At 53.2% G+C, this 18,153-nt stretch overlaps 1 protein-coding gene across 1 annotated transcript in view; it reads right to left on the bottom strand.

The window, feature by feature from the left end:
* Positions 1–690: 690 nt before the first annotated feature.
* HCN4 (hyperpolarization activated cyclic nucleotide gated potassium channel 4) overlaps positions 691–18,153 on the bottom strand; it is a 95,149-nt gene continuing 77,686 nt past the window's right edge. The window contains exons 5-8 of the mRNA XM_041418712.1: positions 17,468–17,614; positions 15,647–15,887; positions 13,338–13,502; positions 691–2,258 (exon numbers count right to left, since the gene is read on the bottom strand). Of these exons, the coding sequence (XP_041274646.1) occupies positions 691–2,258; positions 13,338–13,502; positions 15,647–15,887; positions 17,468–17,614 (2,121 nt within the window). The remainder of the gene's footprint in view (positions 2,259–13,337; positions 13,503–15,646; positions 15,888–17,467; positions 17,615–18,153) is intronic.

Genomic DNA, 18,153 nt, shown 5'->3' with positions numbered 1-18,153 from the left:
CCTGGTCACCTTCATCTTCCTCAGCTGGAGTCCAACCCAAACCTCAGCCCATGGGAAACCCTCGAGGGATCTACAAGAGTGAACTCGCCCCTTCTGGCTCCTGTGTGACCTGCTGAGCACAGGAGGTGACCTGGCAGGGAGGGAGGGAGGGACACTTGTGGTGTGTGCTGGGCCACCCACGTCCCCAGCCCCAGGGTCACAGCTGGGGCAAAGCTGAGGCCAACAAGGGCTGTTCTACAAACACCAGCTCCTGGCCTGACCCCATGGCCCCTTTTGTGGCCCATATCAACCTTAGATCTTTGTCTCAACAGGAAAACCTTTTTGGTGGCTTCTATGGCTGCTCATTCACGTGTTCCAGCTCAGGCACACGCCCCGGCTGTGCGTTACCTCGTTGGATTAAATTTGCTCGTATCCTTTTTTTCCTGTGTATTAAAATATTCTATAAAATCAAGTGACCAAAAATCTATAGCTCTAAGAATACCTGGTTATCTTCTTTTTTTTTTTTCCTGTTGTTTTTCATGTGTTTTTTCTTTGTTTCTAAGCACAGTTAAACCTAAACAAAAGAAATGGAGAAAAAAAAAGAAAACAAAGCAGGAGTGGCGCAGGGGGGGAAGGAAAGGAAAAAACTGCTCGGTGAACTCATCAGGAGCTGAAGGGCAGAGCTGGCAGGAGCAGCTCCTCCAGGAGTCCTCACAAATTGGAGGGCAGTTTGGACCTGACAGGCTCCAGATCCCCCGTGAGCACTATGGACTCTTTCCGCCCGCCCGCAGCCAGGGCAGCGGCGCCGGCTGCGAAGGCCAGCGGGTGTGGCAGAGAACCTGAGGACATCTGGCGTGGCAGCGTCACCCGCCCGGGGATGGAGCTGCAAGGCTTCCCCAGGAGTCCGCTCCCGCCGCCGGGGAAAGGGGAGAAGCTGGAAACAGATTCTCTAGAGGAATGAGGAGAGCTGTGGCGGCCCAGAGTCTGAGCCAGCTCTTGGGGCAGAGAGGGCTGGGACGCAGAAATCAGCTTGATGTCCTGGTTGAGGCGCGCCGGCAGCGCCTGGGCCGGGGGGCTGGCGGGCTGCGGCAGCAGCAGCGAGCCGTGCGAGCCCGAGGCCCCCGCGGGGCCACTCTGGAAAGTTCTGGTGGCCACCGGGCTCTGACTGGGAGGACTAAGGCCAGAAGGGGTGTAACAGGGAGAGGCGATGCCGGGCTGCTGGAGCGGGGACGCGGAGGCGAAGGGAGGCCGCTCTTGGTGGAGCTGGGCTATCGTTCCAGTCAGAGATCCTAAAGCACTTGGATGTGTTTGGCACAGGCCCGCGGACGGCCCGCCCGAGGCCTGCGCCAGCTGGCTTAGGCTGGAGGATGGAGAGTTGGAAGAAGGAGGGGCTTGGAAGTGGTTCAATCCCCCCAGGGTCCCACTGCCCGAGAGCTGCTGCGACTGTCCCCCCTGCAGTGGTCTGGTGGAGGGCTGGAACTGGTTCAGGAGACTTGGGGGGGAGTTTGATGAGAGCTGCGTGAGCGATGTCGATGGGGAGCTGGCTGTGGCTTGCTGGAAGTGCCCAAATCCACTGCTGGAGAGGGCTGGCTGCTGCTGCTGCTGCTGCTGCTGCTGCTGCTGCTGCTGCTGCTGTTGCTGCTGCTGCTGCTGCAGGGGCTGAGCTGCGCCTAAGGGTGACCCAGAGGGTGCATTGTGGAACTGGCTCAGCCCCGCCGAGGAGGTGCTGCTCAGCCCCGGCTGGCCGGAGCCCCCCGGAGGGGACCCCACCTGGAACTGGCCCAGGCCGGCGGCGGCCGAGAAGCCGGCGAGCTGCTGGATGTGGAAGGAGGAGGACGAGGGCGTCTCCGCGCCCGGCGTGTGCAGCTGGGACGGGGTGCTGGACGGGGAGCCCACGGCAGAGGGGCCGGCGGAGGATGGGATGAGCGACTGGAATCTCTTCAGCTGCCTGGGGGTCTGGTTGGGCTGCTGGCCCAGCGAGCCCAGCACGGACACGGGCGGCCGGAAGATGGCCGTGGGCAGGCGCGGGTGGTGGGTCAGGGCGATGGCCACCGAGGTGGTGGCGGCGGCGGCCTGCAGCGGGGCCTGGATCAGCGGCGTCCAGATGACCGGCGTGGGCGTGGAGGCGGCGGCGGCGGCGGCCTGCACGTTGTGGGCACAGTGAGCCATCTCCCGGTCGTGCTGCACGATCTGCTGGATGATCTCGTTCTCCTGGTAGTTGAACACCCCCGAGTTGAGGTCGTGCTGCACTTTGTGCAGAAGGATGGAGTTCTTCTTGCCTGTGGAGGAAGGGAGGAGAGAAAGGGTCACTGTGGGTGGCAGAGCACAGGTGGAGCTTCCTGCCCCGCTTCCCTGGAATGCCTCCCCTTGGTGCCCACATGGCCCTCGGGGGTCTGTGCACAGCCTCTGCCCCAGCAGTGAGATGGCAAACACCACTTCTCCTGCTTCTGTGGAACACCACTTCTCCTGCTTCTGTGGAACCAACAGCCTCAGGTCGCACAGAGCAGGGAGCTGGAGCACAGGCTGCATGTCCAAGGCAGTCCTTAGGCAGTAACTGCACTGCTGGGAAGGGTGGCAGACTGGCAGAAAAAAGCTGATGGATTTGGAAGATTGCCATTTTGCACCTTAGCCTCCATTAGAAAAAGAGAATAAAATCTCAAAAATATAAAATCCAGAGAAGTCTTCAGCCAGTCTCCTTCAGCTTCACCTTTTCCTCACCTGTCTCATGTGCCTTGGTCATTCTGGAGTCAAATATAGGGGTTCACTTGAAAGGAGATTTCCCTGTGAGTCAGGACTTGGTGGTCTTGGAGTCTTTTCCAACCTGAATGGTTCTGTGGTTCTATTCTGTGACTTCATGAGCTGGAAAAGCTCATCTGGGCCAGGTAGGACCCTCAGGCATCCTGCAGCTCCTGTGCCCTTGGAGCCCCAGCTTCAGGGAATATTCCAGCTGGATTCCCAGAGTTTAACTCTGCTCTTTGCCCTTGCAATGGGCTGAAAATGCAGTGGAATGATTTGTCCAGCCTGGGAGTGCAGCTGGCACTGGAGGGATCACTCCTGGGCTGAGGGACAGAGCCAGCCAGGGCAGGGCCTGGCACCAGAGGGATTTCCTTTTGATCCCACCCAGCCAGCTCTCAGATCTTTATGATCTGAGGCACATCTAGATGATATCCAGATGGTTGTTTGGTTTTTTTACTGCATGATGTAGCTTTTAAGTGTGCAGCAGATAAAAGAGTAAGAGTTTAAGGACATGCCTCTTACTCCAGCCAAATGGAAAATCAAACATCTGGCAGGAGAGAGCTGGAATGGCACTGAAGAGGGACGGTGGCACCCTGGTTTCCTAAAGAGCCACTCTGCAACAGCAGAGTCTTGGATATAACTCACTGAGCTCCAAATCCAGCACCAGAAAAAGGTGAAACAACTCCTGCACCAATAAAGAGGAAATTGTACAATAGGAGGGAGATCCCAGTCACTCCCACCGTGATGCTGGGAAGGTAAAATGTGTTTAGTTCTTGCTGCAAAGCATGGAATGTACAGAAACCATCCCCGTGAAAAGCATCAGTGAGGAAGAACAGCACATTCAGACTAGAGGTGATTTCACAGCAGCTGAGGAGGGAGCTCAGGGACAAAGGAAGCTGTTTCCAGACCTTCCCTTCCCTTGCAGGAGGAACCAGCAGACACAGATTTGAGCCAAGCCCATAAAAAAGGAAGGAGCAATCTGACTGTAATTGCAGATACTGCCAGAACACGCTGAAGGTTTTCCCTTCCCTGTTTCAAATCAAGCCCACAAAGGACAGGGGTGGCTCTGAGGCCTCTGTGGGTAAAGCTGAAGTGGGCTGAGCTGCACTGAAATGCTGCCAGGGTTCTGATCCTGGATGTGCACTTGGCACCTGGCTGCTGAGGGGAATGGGATGGGATGCTCAATGCTCTGCTGTTTTACCTACTGTCAATCACTCCCTGCAAAAAAAGAAGGCAGAAAAGCATTTGTTTCCCACTCAGAGCAAGATCCTAGCCCAGGCAGGACATGATCCTGGAGGCAAGCAGAGTTTGGAGCTGCTCAAGTTATTCCAGGGGCTGGAAGTGTTAGTGTAGGAATTCTCTAATGGCTGTTCACTGTATGCTGGACTGGGACAGCTCTGGATATCCCCAGAGAGACAGACCCCAGCCCTTCCCATGGCCAGGGACAGCAGAGGCAGCACCAGGGCCACCTTTAAATGGGGTTTGGCATGCTGCGTCACTGAACACATACACACACACACACACAGTCATTCCCACCCAGATCACAGAAAATGAGCTCCAAAGAGCTGCTTAAACACACTCAGAGACACAAACTGCGTGTGGAGAGAGCAGAACCTGCCTGACTGCAGCTGGCTGGTGAGGGAGGAGGTGGCCAGACTGCAGCACTCCAGAGTCACAGAGGGACTGGGACTGCAGCTTTGCAATCCTGCCCTTCCCAGAGCCGGAGGGACAAATCCCAGCATGGGCCATGTGCAGCCCCTGCAGCACTGCAAGGTCAGCCTGTGGCTGGGACACACGCTGAGCTCAAAGCAGCCAGGGACAAAGCAGCTGTCCCGAGACCAAACCGGCCTGAGGGCAGGGGCCAGAGCAGGGGAATGAGGAACAGCTTCCCAAAGCTCCTCAGCAGCCATGGCTCCGTGCTGGTGTCACCACACCTCATCCCACTCTCCCAGTGCCCTAACCCCATCCTATTCCTCTCCCAGTGCCCTAACCCCATCCCACTCCTCTCCCAGTGCCCTAACCCCATCCCACTCCTCTCCCAGTGCCCTAACCCCATCCCACTCCTCTCCCAGTGCCCCATCACTGGCTGTGGCTCTGGGGCTGGTCCCAGTGCAGGGTCTTCCTTCCTTCCTTCTCAGGCCATCTCAGCTGGCTGGAAAGCCACACTGATTTCTGGCACCTGCAGTCTGGGTGAAGAGTAAAGGCAAGGACTGTAAACCTGGGCTACTGAGGTGGGAGAAACTGCTCCAAGAAGGGATCCAGCTTTGAGGGTCTCCTGCTCAGTGCCCCAGAGGTCTGTGTTGGCATGTGGATTCATCACCAGGGAGAGAATAATGCTGTGCCTCCAACCTGCCTTTGTAGAACATTTCTGTGGGTGCATTTCTGTGATTCCCAGCAGAATCACCCTGGATGTCTCCCAGCTGCACTGCAGGGGCTCCACAGCCCAGCTGAACACAGACCATGCTGATGTTTTCCAAACGTGCTGATATTTGCTGGAAGTGGTTTGATCAAAGCTCCTTAGGTTTGTGTCAAGTTGATGAAGTGATACCAGTAAAAACCTTGGAATGATTATTTCTGTTGTTTTTTAAACCAGAACACTCCATTTTCCCTTTGAAATCACATTACACTTCACTGTTTTCCTGAGCCCAGCTTGCCTCTATTAGCTCTTTCATTAGATCACATTTTTCTCTTCTGATTTGCCAAGAAAATATCAAATTTCTCCTCCAGAACACTGCAGAAGATTATGGAAAACATTCTTCCAGCCATGGAAGGGGAGAGGAATTTTTCAAAACCATTTTTTAAAACTGTAACTGGTTGGCAAATTGAAAAATTAATTGACTTCCCCATTCTAATGAATTGCCTCATTTACACAGTGTTTCCACATGCCAGTATAAGCCCTGTGGGTTGCTAGTGGAGAAAATCCTGCTTCCCACCAGCCCCAGAACAGAGTCCTGCTGGGACAAACATTCCTAAGGTCCTGCACAAGACAGAAACCAGCAGTGGGACAGAAAGGAGGAGTGGGACTGACTTTGCTGGGGCTGAGATTATTTCTGCTCCTCATGGGATTGAGGAAACAGTTCCAACCCCTTTTCCTGGCCTGGACTCCTTGTTCCAGCCCCTGGCCAGAAGGAGGGCAGGGCAGCTGGCAGGGAGGGGGATGCAGCTGATGAGGTTGGCTCTGGGGACCCCCCTGAGACGAGGTTCTGTCCCCAGCCCTGCTCAGGCAGTCACTCCTGTGTTCCTGCTCAACCACAGGAAAGTTTCAGCAGGAGAAGCAAAAGGGCTCCTGGTCCCCTGCAATCCAATCAGGGAGGCTGAGTTTGTCCTTCTGGGATGTTCATCCCACAGAAATGAAAGTGCTGGGCACAGTGAGGTCCTGAGATAAACAATGCACCCCAAATCACTGCTAAAGGCTGCACACAAACTGTCTGAGACACCCCAGAGCAGAGGAACCAGCTGCAGCCACCCCAGCCCCAGCCCCAGCCCCAGCCCCAGCTCCCCTCCCTCCCCTCAGAACACCCCTGGGCTCTGAGAACTCCCTGTTTGCCTCATTGCAACTATGGGCTAAATAGAAGGGGAAAAGGAAGATATTTAGAGCCTTGGAGATGTTCAGAGCAAAGCTCCTGGTGCTTTGGAGTGGGGTATGTAAAATTATGGAAATGAAGCAAACAGATGTTGCTCCCCTAATTAACAACTGCAAAGTTAGATTTTTCTCAACTGTAGATAGCACACAAAAGAACAGGGAGAAAGGCTCATGTGATTTCATAAAAGGAGCCAGCACTCAACAATAATTCTTCTATCAAACAATCAAAATTAGCTTTCTGTTGTTAAAATTCTGCCCAGACACAGGGGAAATTAGCTGTGACTTTCTGTTCCTTTCTCCTTTCAGTTCTCTCTGAGCCCACTGGCTGCACTTTAAGAATTCAGGTCATTAAATTGCTTTCTGAATTTGCATGTATTTGAAATAATCTCATTTTATTAGGCTGCCTTCTGCCCTGGCCTGCTGTCAGCATGGCTGCTCCCTCCACACGGGTGCTTCTCTCAGGTCTGCACTGATTATTTCTGGCACCAAGGGCTGGGTTTGGAGCCTGGCTGCACATCCCAGCTCTGCCCTGGAGCTGTGCCCTCCTTGCCAGGGGTTCTCCTGAGCTGTCTCCTGCAGGAATTCAGCCCCAGAGGGGGTACCCAGCCCACTCTCAGGGCTGGGTTTGCCCTGCCCCAGGAGTTTCCTGGTTGGGAGGAGCTGCTCCAGCTCCTGCCATGGTTTCAGAGTCTGTGTGCACAGGGAAATGAGCTGGAACAGGGAATTCAAAATGATTCTTAACCCCCAGACTATGGGCCCTTTCCCTGTTGGAAAGATGCAGGTGATGCCCCACTGAGCTTCATTCCCTCTGTGGGAAGATTTCTGCTCAGAATTCAGAAGCCCTTGTGGGAGAGCTCAGCAAAGCCAGCTAGATCAGCCCTAAGAGCACCCTCAGAACACTGCTCTGGAAACTGGGAGTAACTTCCCTGAGAGCCTGGCTGTGTAAATCCATGGATGTGAGCTCTGATACCTGCCAGGGCAGCTCCCTCTGCATCCTGCCCTTCCCTTTCTCCCTGGCTGGATCCTCTCCAATCTGGGGGTACCTTTGAAATGGACAATTCCCTCTCTTCCCTCCCTGTACAGCTCAGGCCTGCCTCTGATTGCTTCTCATCTTCCATAAACTGAATTATCCCCCAAAACCATGGTGTCCCTGTGCACAGCCAGAGCACAGCCACACTGCTGCAGGTCCACCACACACTGAATAATGTTATCTGAGGAGTCTCAGCACAGCTACACTCCAGATGAATGAAGCTCTTCCCTCTCACTCTTCACACAGAGATTTGCAGGATGAAGAAAACATGGAATATCTAGAGCTGGGTGTGACTGTCCATGGAGGGGTGAGGAGCTGTGGCATTCCCAGGCTGGGACACCCTCAGGGCTCTCACTCATCACTGCAGACTGGAGCCAAGAGGTGCCTTCTCGAGTGGCACCAGTGCCAAGGTGCCTGCACGCCCTCCCCAGAGCCCAGCCAGAGCTGACAGCTGTGACAGGACAGGCTCTGGGACACTCTGGACATGCTGGCACTGTCAGCTGCTGCTCTCAAGGGTGGGCTGGCTGCAGACAGCTCCTGGAGTACCTTCAAGGCAGGGAGAAGCCCCCAAGAGGAGAGGTGTCACTGGTGAGCAGCTCCTTCTTCATTGATTAAAAAGAGGGCTGAAAATTATTTATAAAGGTGCTGGAATGATCAAATGTTTCCTGAGCAGGTGTTTTATCTCAATGCAGACAGCAAAGAGCTTTGTGGGCAGCAAAGAGCAAGGTGAAGGTCAGGGATGGGGCTCCTGAGATCTCCTCAGCACCCTGCTCCTTCTCCTGGGGTGCTGGGGCTGTGTTTTCCTCTGAGTCACAGGAGAATGGCACTTCATACTCAGGTGAGCAGGGCTGCCAGGTCCCCTTCACTGAGCTGATTTACATTCCCCCATGGCTGGTGAGTTGCTGACCCCTTTCCTTTGGCTAAACACAAAGTACTCTGAGGCTGGGCCTTGGCTTCCAAAGAAAAGGAAATGCAGATGCTCCGTTCCTGCTGAAGCCCAAGCTCCCAGCTGTGCTAGGGAGCACTTCCAGGTGTGATTCACCTGAGCCACCTCAGCAGAGACAAAGCACACTGTGAGTGCCTTCTCTGTGCTGAGCACACCCAGATCCCTACACTAGGGTGCTGAAGGGAGACAGAGAATGCACAAGTGGCACCTGAACTTTGATTCCTCACGGACAGTTACATTTGTGGTTATTCAGGTGATGAGAGAGGACACCACAGAGGAGAACAAACCCCACCTGTGCCAAGGGCTGGGAATTTGAAAGGAAGCTCTGTGCCAAAGCACACACCTTCTACCACTGCACACCTGGGCCACAGGCACTTCTCTCCTTGCACCACTGGTCCAGATCTGAGAACCACAGCCTCAGATCAGAACTGTTTGTGTATCTCCAGCTGTATTTATCTCCTGATGGCCAGATCATCCTGCTCCTCTCACCTGTGGGGGGTTACTCACCTGTCCATTGGACAAACCTGGGACTTTATTTGGTTAAAATGGAAAGCTGGTGTTGAGCACACATTGCTGGAGTTCTCTGCAGTCTGTTGGAATCTGAAATGCAGGGAACTCTCAGAACTTTGGGTCGGTAAGCCAAAGCTTAGAATTAAACACAGGATTTGACCCAAGACTTTGGAAAAGGCTTCCAAACTTAGGTGATAGGAGTGAGAATGTGGATTTATAGTTTAAAGCAGAGACACGTTAAGCTAGGTAAAGTTAGAGTTTTAGAGTACAGAACTGTAGGTTTGTGTGTCATGATTAGCTAAGAAAGCTTACACTGCAGCATGAGTCCATAAGATGAAATATTTAAGGATTGGGTCAAAAACATAAATATCCTTGTTGGCAGCGTTTTATTGGCTAATAAATCCTTAAAAGATCTTGTAACTAGAGGCCTTGTGACCTTCTGAGCCATGCAGTGAAGATGTGAGCCGAACTCACCCTTTCTGCCTATGTAGAAGATAAGAAAAAGAAATCACATCATCTAAAGCAACTCAGAGGTCCTGTCTCTAACTCATTCAAAATTCCTTCACAAATCCTCACAAGTGCCAAAGGGAGCAGCCCCAAAACATCCCAGCTCCCCCTTTGTGAGCACCACTGTCCCTGCAGAAGGGATGAGGAGCTGAGGCTGGGAGCAAAGGCAGCACAAGGACAAGCAGGGAATCTGAGGCAGAGCTTGGCACTGCTCCCAGCTGCTCTCCTCCCTGCCTCACCTGGCCCAGGCCAGCCCTAAACCCAGGGGATTAGTCAGGACTAGACAAGCAGGGCTGCAAAACCAACAGCATCTCAGCTGCAAAACTGTGGTCACGAGCTGACAGGCCAAAAGTCTGGGAACAGCTATTTTTGTGGTTTCTTTATAGACAAAGCTTTTAACATTTCTACCACTGTAGTATGTTGAACAGACACTCTCATACTGCAATAATATAATAAATTACATTTAGGGGCTGGAATTGCATTGCCTTGGCTTTTCTTTGTTTTTTTGGCATCTGCAATGCCTGGAGGAAACTCAAGGCATCTTTAATCCTGATTTAACTTGAATCCTTGTATCAAAACATACACAAGTGGCATTCAAAGTATATGCATTTCAAACCACATGGCAAAAACTTCCTGGGGAAAACAAAAACAAGAACTTCCTCTGGCTCCTAGGAGGCTTTCAGCTCTCCCCAGTGCCCTTGCTGTGGGTGGGGAGGAGCTGGTGGCAGGCATTTCTGGATGTAGATGGCACATGGAGCAGTGAAGAGCATGGTCCCTGCTATTCCCTATGCCCTGGGTTTGACAGCACTCACCACCCCTGCCGGGCTTCCTCTCAATGAGCATTTAAGTGGTGGTGTTTTACAAGTGCAAATACTTGTGGAAATCTCATTTTAAGCACCAGTGGTCACTGAAAGCCAGTTTCAAAGGCAGGCAGGAACAGAAGGGTGTGATTTACATAACGGGGCACGGCAAACTGGGGCACTTCACCAACACTGCCAGACAGAGAATTACTCACTGCAGAGAGCACAGCACCCCTGCAACCACAGACACTACACACAAACTACAGCCTGGCAGGAACAAGGGCACACAGCCTCACAGCCTGCCCAGGAATAAGGGCACACAGCCTCACAGCCTGGCAGGAACAAGGGCACACAGCCTGGCAGGAACAAGGAAGAGGGGCTGATTTAATCAGGGAGAAATGATCATTAATCAGTGATCAGCCCAATTTCTTTGAGTGTCCACCTTCCAGCCCTGAGTCTCTGGAGTGTCACAAGTGTGTGACATTCTGCTGGTGAGGAGCTCTCAGAGCCTGAAGTTACTTGGACTTAAGCAGAGACACAAATCTTTGTAGCATCCCAGGCTCTGTCAAGCCATGGAGATGAATCCCTTCCTGCCCAATCCAGGCAGGACACCAGGAACAATCCCCAGGAGAGCAGAGGTTGAAGGCTACACCTCAGCTCTTTGCCCAGGGCTCCGTGCACAGCCCATGTTCCTGCAGGAAGCCATGGCAGCACAGGCTGGGGGGCTCTGGCTCCTCTCCTCTGCCCACCCACTGCTTCCAAACTGCTCAGCCCTGCTGTGGGACTGCCTCATCCCACCTCAATCAACCAATCCTGCTCCTGTTGCTGCATGGGCTGAGCCCCTGCCTGCTCCCCACAAAGCTGAGACCATGTCCCAGCATGGCACAGTTGAGATACACAGAGTATCCCCATGCAATTCCAGAAAGCTTCACCCCAAACAGAGTCACCAAGACTACATCTGAAGGTTTCAGACATCAGGCCATACAGAATAACATCACTTCAGGAAACTGCAACCATCTTTTTGTTCTTTAGCCCAACCTTTTACACCCCTCATGTTGATGTGTGCCCCTGTGTGCCCTCTGCTCCCTTTGGGGGTTGCTCAGTGCCCCTGGGCACTCCATGGCTCACTGCTGTCAGTGCTGCTCACAGCTGTGCCCACTGGGGATGAGGCTGGGCCACAGCCCCACTCCCATTACCACAAACTGTGTGCCTACAAGACCACGCTTTCCAAACCCCCCAGTGGCCAGAAATCCCATAAACATCTCCAGATGGGACTGGATGGGCTGAGGTTTTCCTCCCTGCTCCCTCAACGCACAGGGGAATATTGGATAGATCTTATCCTGCTACCAGAACAGAGACAGGGCCCTCTGAATCATCTCCTGCACTCACGGTGGCCTGGCTTTCCCAAGGACACTGTCACCTGGGCAGAAGGGAGCCAGTGAATGCACCACTGACTTGGAAAGAGGCTTCCATTTGCTTCCTTCTTATGCACAGATCCTGAACTGGATGGGACAGGACCAAAATTGGCCCTGCTTCTGTTCAGCCCTGCTTTTCAAGAACTGCTCTTCCTCAACTTCAGTCCTCCAGAATGATTCCTGCACTTCCAGAGAGCCTCAGCAGAATGCAGTGACCTTGAATTCCCTCCAAAGTCACAGGCTGGTACAGAACTACTGCACTGCTCCTTCTGGATGGTGCATGTTCCAGAGGAAGGGAAGAAATGCCTTATTTACAAAGTCAGGGAATTCCATGGGATCTGCCAGCTCCAGTAGGGTGCCCAGAGCTCCCCTGGGCAGGGCTCTGTGGGGCAGTTAGAGCTGAGGAGAGCTGGGCACCACCAAGGGCTATGGAGGAGCCATTTCACAACAGTTTAGATGTAGAGTTAAGGGAGCAGGCAGCTCTCGAGGGTGAGTGCCAGGGAAAGCAGGGCACAGCAGGACTTTCAGTGGCACAGGGACCAGCTGAAGGAAGGGGGGGCAGTGGCAGAGCCCTGCAGCAAAGGGCCTGTTGTTCCACTTGCTCAGTGTCACCTTCTGACCTTATGCTGACATTTGCAGCTGTCAGTGGAAGGAGAGTTCTCTCAGGGGAAGAAGCACGTGAGGTTCTTTGTGCTGGGTCAGAATTTTCCATGGATTTCAGTTACGTGTGCAGGGGCACAGAGCACAGCACAGGAAGCACGGGATGTTCTGCCCACCTGATCCCAGAGAGCACCAGCCTGGAAAGCTGAGCAGCACTGAGCACCCAGACCTGCAGAACTGGAGATAAAGCCAAGCTGGCCCATCCCTGCATTGATTTTACATTTTCTCTGTCATTTGTACAGCCTCACTGAAATAACCCAAGTGTTGGGCCTACTGCCACTTCCACCAGGGCCTCATTAGCCTGGGCTTTGCCAAAGCTTGTCTTCTGCTCAGAGGCTTTTCCTCAAGGGTCCCACTTGGTGATTTGCAGCAGGTAATGAGATGTAGAGAATCCAATGTCCCTGGCAGGAGAAGCCCCAGAGGCACTGCACCCCTTGCTTGGATGCCAGCTTAGTCCCTATCCCCCTCCCCTGATCACCCTCCTGCCTCTCTGCATTGTGCCCAGAGCTCCACTGAGCTTTCCATGCAGAAAGCTGTGGGAATGCAGGCACTGTGAGGGGATGGACAAGGAGCTGCAGGAGTTAGACTGGGACTCCAAAATGCTCCTCAGCTCTGCAGCCTTCCTGCATGAGTCACTTCATCTCTGTTTAACACCTCTGGCTGTGACCAAAGAACGTTATCCTGAACTTTAACTGGGGAAAAGACAGCTGGACAAGGATGTTTGCAGCACAGGTTGTGTCTCCCACAGGACAGAGAGCATCCTGAGATGGGTCACTGTGAGCTGTGACCATCACAGAATCCCAGAATAGCTTGGGTCAGAATGGACCCTTAAAGGTCATCTGGTCCAGGGACACCTTCTACTGTCCCAGAGTGGTCCAAGCCTTAGTGTCCAACGTGGCCTTGGATACTTCAGGGATCCAGGGGCAGCCACAGTTGCTCTGGGCACCCTGTGCCTCACTACCCTCACAGGGAAGGATTTCTCCCTAAAATCTAAACTAAACTTACCCCCAGTAGGTTTAGATTGGAGTCCTTCAGGGAGCTGAAGTTGGACAAGGAGGGCCAGGCTGGGATCTTCTTCACTTCCCAACTGCAGCACAGAACTGAGCACCAAGCCTGGAGAAGGGCTGCCAAGGCAGCAGGTAAGGAAGGAAACTCTCCCCCCTGTACTCACCAATCCTGTCCAGCCTGTCCAGAGCCACGGTCTCGAAGGCTCTCCTCATCATGGGGTACTCCTCCAGAACCTCGTTGAAGTTGTCCACGGACAGCGAGTAGAGGCGGCAGTAGGTGTCGGCGCGCACGCTGGCCGTGCGCCGGCCGCGCGTCAGCAGGCAGATCTCTGCAAGCACACAGAGCCTGAGACAGGGCATGGGCACCCCCAGCAGCAGCCTGAACCCTCCCTGCAGTGCCCTGACAGCCTCCCTCCCTGCAGTGCCCTCACAGCCTCCCTCCCTGCAGTGCCCTCACAGCCTCCCTCCAGGCTGCCCTCCCACAGAAAACGCAGCCACGGTTCACATTCTGTGTGCACACTGACGTTTCAAAGCACTTGGGGCAGCTGCCACACACAGCTGCCCCTCGGGGTTCTGCTGGTCCAGTCAGGCACACAAGGTTTGTTCTGGGGGATTGTCAAAGGCAGCATTTGTGTTCACACTGGAGGAGTTGTGTTTCTCCAGCTTCTCGTGGGCACTGGGAGCAGAAGGTCGAGCCGTGCTCTCATTGAAGCCAATTGTCTCTAGATTTGTAGAGAGGCTCTGTGCTGATCTGTGCCTTTGGTGCCTGGCTGTGACTTTGATCCTTGTACCTGGAACATTTGTCTTTCCACAGTTTTCAAAGATTTTCATGTCTATGCCACGAGCACTGTCAGGGAAAGCCACACCAGTGGCACCTCCCAGCTCAGGGCGTATTTACACTGCTGTCACACACTCCTCACTGCTCAGCTGGTTATTGAACACAAAGCCCTGCATTCAACCACAGCTCCTCGAACACCCAACAGAGAGCTCCCAAATCCTGCTTTTCCACTGCTTGCACAGAGCCTGGGCAGCAGAGACAGGCCCTGCAGGACAGATGGTGTGAGCTGCAGAGTGACAGCACTCTGCTCCCTGTGTGTGCTGGGTGCCAATCCTCCTGCACCATTCCTTGGATTCATGCTGAGCCTCCCCAAAGCCCTGCTACAGCAGCACCACAAGGTTATGAGTGTGCTCCTAGGCTGTTTTCCCAAGGAAATGATGCTTAGGAGACAGTGCCACGTGTGTGAGGAGTTGTGATGGAATGTCACAGGCAAGTTCAACCCCATGTGGCAGTCAGGGTATCCTGACTCCAACCCTTCAGCTCCAAATGCCATGCTGCAAAACCCTTGTACCAAGTGAGGTTGTTCCACATGAACCAGGAGTAACAGGAGTGTGGGAAATTCATCACAGGGATGTTTTAGAGGGAAGGCCTGGCAGGTTTTGCTCTGTCTCCCCTCAGCAGTTCATCAGGGGTGGTGCACTCAGAGCTCGTCCTGCAACCTCCCTGTCTGGAGCTGAGCTCTGCACAGGCTCTGACAGGACAACAGGCTTTGTGTTTCTCATGAGAGCAATGCCCTAAATCCTTCCCAGCCTCCTGCTGCTCCCACTGCTCCAGAGCTCTCTGCTCATACATTTTGCCTGCCTGCTGACCCCCAGGACACTTAGCTGGGCCACAGGCAGGGCAAATAAGGGACCCCTCTGTGTTTATCCAGCCCCTCATGCAGTAGATGCTGGAAAGCAGGAGTAGGAATGTGCCTGCAGAACTGAGAACAGGCCGTTTTTACCTTTAGGTTCTCAGCTTCACCCACCTGTCAGAGGGAAATGAACCTGCAAGAACCAAGTTTCTCTGCTGTGTTTTGCTGTTATTTATGACCTAGGTTCTGCAGTGCCCACCAGTCACCTCCCCCTGTGTGGGAAATGGATTTGTAGGGAATTCTCACAGCCTGACAGAAGGCTCACACAGTGTGCATCTGTATGCAAACCTTGAGATAAGAAATGCTGACTGAGAAATGCCATGGAATAGGACAGACATTGCTGAGAGAGAAATGGAACTAGGAACAAGTTTCAAAGGATGGCTTTGCAAATAAGACCAGATACTTTGGAGGAAAGGAACCATGAAAGATGCATTGTAGATGACTGGCTTTAAGGCATTTACAGCATGGTGTGACAAAAGCTGATAGGCCAAGAAATGCTTATAATGTATTGTAATTAGGAAATAGTTGGCTTCTGATTGTGATGGCATGAATTATAACATCTGCATTGTCCCACCCTGCTCATGAGACTGAAAATGGAATAAAAGTTTTTAAAACACCTCTCTGGATCAGAAGAAGGGTTTAACCCAACACCCCTGCACCATCCCCTGTCTGGGAAGCTGCCCAGACATGGAGGAGGAGGTGCTGGGGTCAGTCCCACGCGGATCCAGCATGGCTGAGCCCAGCAGCGCTGTGGCAGTGGAGGATCAGTGAGCAGCACGCACCTCCAAAGTAGGAGCCATCAGCCAGCTTGGTCTCCTTGTTGCCCTTGGTGAGGACGCTGACCACCCCGTGCTGGATGAAGTACATCTTCTTGCCAATGGTGCCCTCGCGGATGATGTAGTCCCCGGGCTGGAACACCTCGAACTTCAGCTTGGTCAGCATGGACGTCACAAAGTTGGGGTCTGCGTTGGCAAACAGGGGCATGGAGGCCACCAGCTTGCGGCAGTTGAAGTTGATGATTTCCTGAGCAGGTGTGGTGTAAAGGAGAGGACACACATATGGTTATCAACACCTAATGACCTGTGAAGGTCCCCACCTGACCTGTGCATTTAAAATGGCTGTGCCTTGGTCTGGCTGGATGGGCTCTGGATGCTCAGAGCAGTGCTGGAGCTCACTTCTGCCTCCCCTGAGCAGGAGCAACACTCAAGCCTCCCCAACACACACAGCATTCCTGTTTCTACAGGAAACCTTGGGCTGTGAGTGTGGTATTCACAATCTGAAAAATCCCTTCACCCAAGATTTTTCTCCTGGGAAGCTGAAAAGCCTCAGAGAAAAAGGAAAACAATTCTTATCTCATTTGCTTCTCTGTGTTTGGCTCCTTTGGAATGTGTTTGGAGATTGTTTACCCACAGGTGATTGTTTCACTGGATTCTGCTGTGAGTTGTTTTCACACATTGGCCAATCAGGGCCAGGCTGGGTCAGGACTCTAGAGAGAGACACGAGTTTCATTGTTATCTTTTTAGCATTCTCTAAGTATCCCATCTGTATTCTTTAGTATAGTTTAGTATTCTTTAATATAATATAGATCATCAAATAATAAATGAGCCTTCTGAGAACATGGAGTTAGATTCAGCATTCCTTCCTTCGTTGGGGCACCTCACAAACACAACAGTGTGAGGGAGCACAGCAGCAGTGAAATGCTGTCTGACAAAGCCCAGAGCTCCTCTCTAGGCAGATGTCATAACTCACCTTGGCAGCCCCTGGTTCTCTGCTGCCCTTGCTTGTCAATGAGCTGTTAAACAGCACAAATGTGGGCAGATGGGGACAGTGTCAGGAGAGGAGGGAGAGGTGCTCACCAGGCACTGGGCAGAGGCTGGATCACCAAGCCTGGCTGCAGAAAGCTCTGCTCAGCTGTCAGCACAGCCAGGCTGTGCCTCCCCTGGGGCTCTCTGTCACTCGCAGGGGTGACAGCTCAGGAGCTGCTCTGTGCCCTGGCAGCTCCCACTCAGGATGTGGTGCTGAGCCCATCACCCAGCACAGCACTCCATGGGAACAGGGATAACTGCAGCAGGAAGAGAGAGAGCTGGGGAAGCATCTGTGTCCTCCCACAGGCGTTTTCAGAGGGGTGCCCTTTGAGACTTCAGCAAAACTAGTTTTAAACTCTGGCTGGCACTTGCTCAGCTCTCCTCTCTGCCATGGAGGAACATTACTGGGGGACAAAGACAGAAAGCCCCTTTTGGAGCTGCGCAAAACTAGTTTTAAACTCTGGCTGGCACTTGCTCAGCTCTCCTCTCTGCCATGGAGGAACATTACTGGGGGACAAAGACAGAAGTCATGCCCCTTTTGGAGCTGTTGGGTGACACACTGGTGACACAGCAGGGACAACCTGCATTGCCAGGCTTCAGCTGGGAAGGAAAGGGGGATTCTCTGAAGGCTCCTTCTTCCTGTGACTCCCCCGGTGGGTGCGATATGCATGAGGCCAGCACTCCATGCCAAGTTTCAGCCAAACACAAGAGGTGGGAGCTTCCTGAGCCCCTGGCCCAGGAGCTCCAGAGCTGCCAGAGGTGCTTGGAGCATGCCCTGCCCATCAGCTGCCCTCTTACCTCACGCAGGGGCTCGCTCAGCTCCCCCAGGATGCTCTCCTCATCGAACATCTTGCCCTGGTAGCGGTGCTCGTAGTAGTCGTGGATGCGCTGCCGCATGTCGGCGGGCAGCTTGTGGAAGGACATGTACTGCTCCACCTGTTTGTACTGAGCAGGGAGACACAGGGCCACCAGTTACCAGGACATGCCACAAACTCATGGGCAGCCTGTGCTGGCCCTGCTCCCTTCACCTGCAGCAGCAGGGAGGGCCTGTGCCATCCATGGGGATTTGCAGACTGCCCTGCTGTGTTCCCCAAATGGCTGCCCCGTGGTTTAACCTTGAACTCATCCTCAGCTGGGTGCCCTGTGCCCACTGCCTAGGTGCTGAGCAGCCTGGGCTCCCCTCCACACAGCCCTGTGGCAGCAGCTCTCTGGCCACAGAGAGAAACACAACTTCCCCAGGCATTGTCCAGGGAAAGGCTGTGAGAAGATAAGAGAAAAGATGAGAAACAATTCTTATCTTCACTTCCTGCACCTGTTGTTGTGAACATGTGGAATGTGTTATGGAGATTTGTTTACCAAAGGGTGGTTTCTTAATTAGCCAAGGTGATGTGTTTGGACTAGAGGACCAATTAGGTCAACCTGTATCTGTCTATAAAAGAGCAAGGAGTCTCTTAATAAAGATTATTATTAATCAGCCTTCTGTA

The sequence above is a fragment of the Onychostruthus taczanowskii genome, unplaced genomic scaffold (assembly GCF_017590055.1).
Source record: "Onychostruthus taczanowskii isolate IOZ18803 unplaced genomic scaffold, ASM1759005v1 scaffold6, whole genome shotgun sequence".
Lineage (NCBI taxonomy): Eukaryota > Metazoa > Chordata > Aves > Passeriformes > Passeridae > Onychostruthus > Onychostruthus taczanowskii.
Note: the sequence above shows the minus strand (reverse complement) of the source record. Positions and strands in the feature narration are given on the sequence as shown.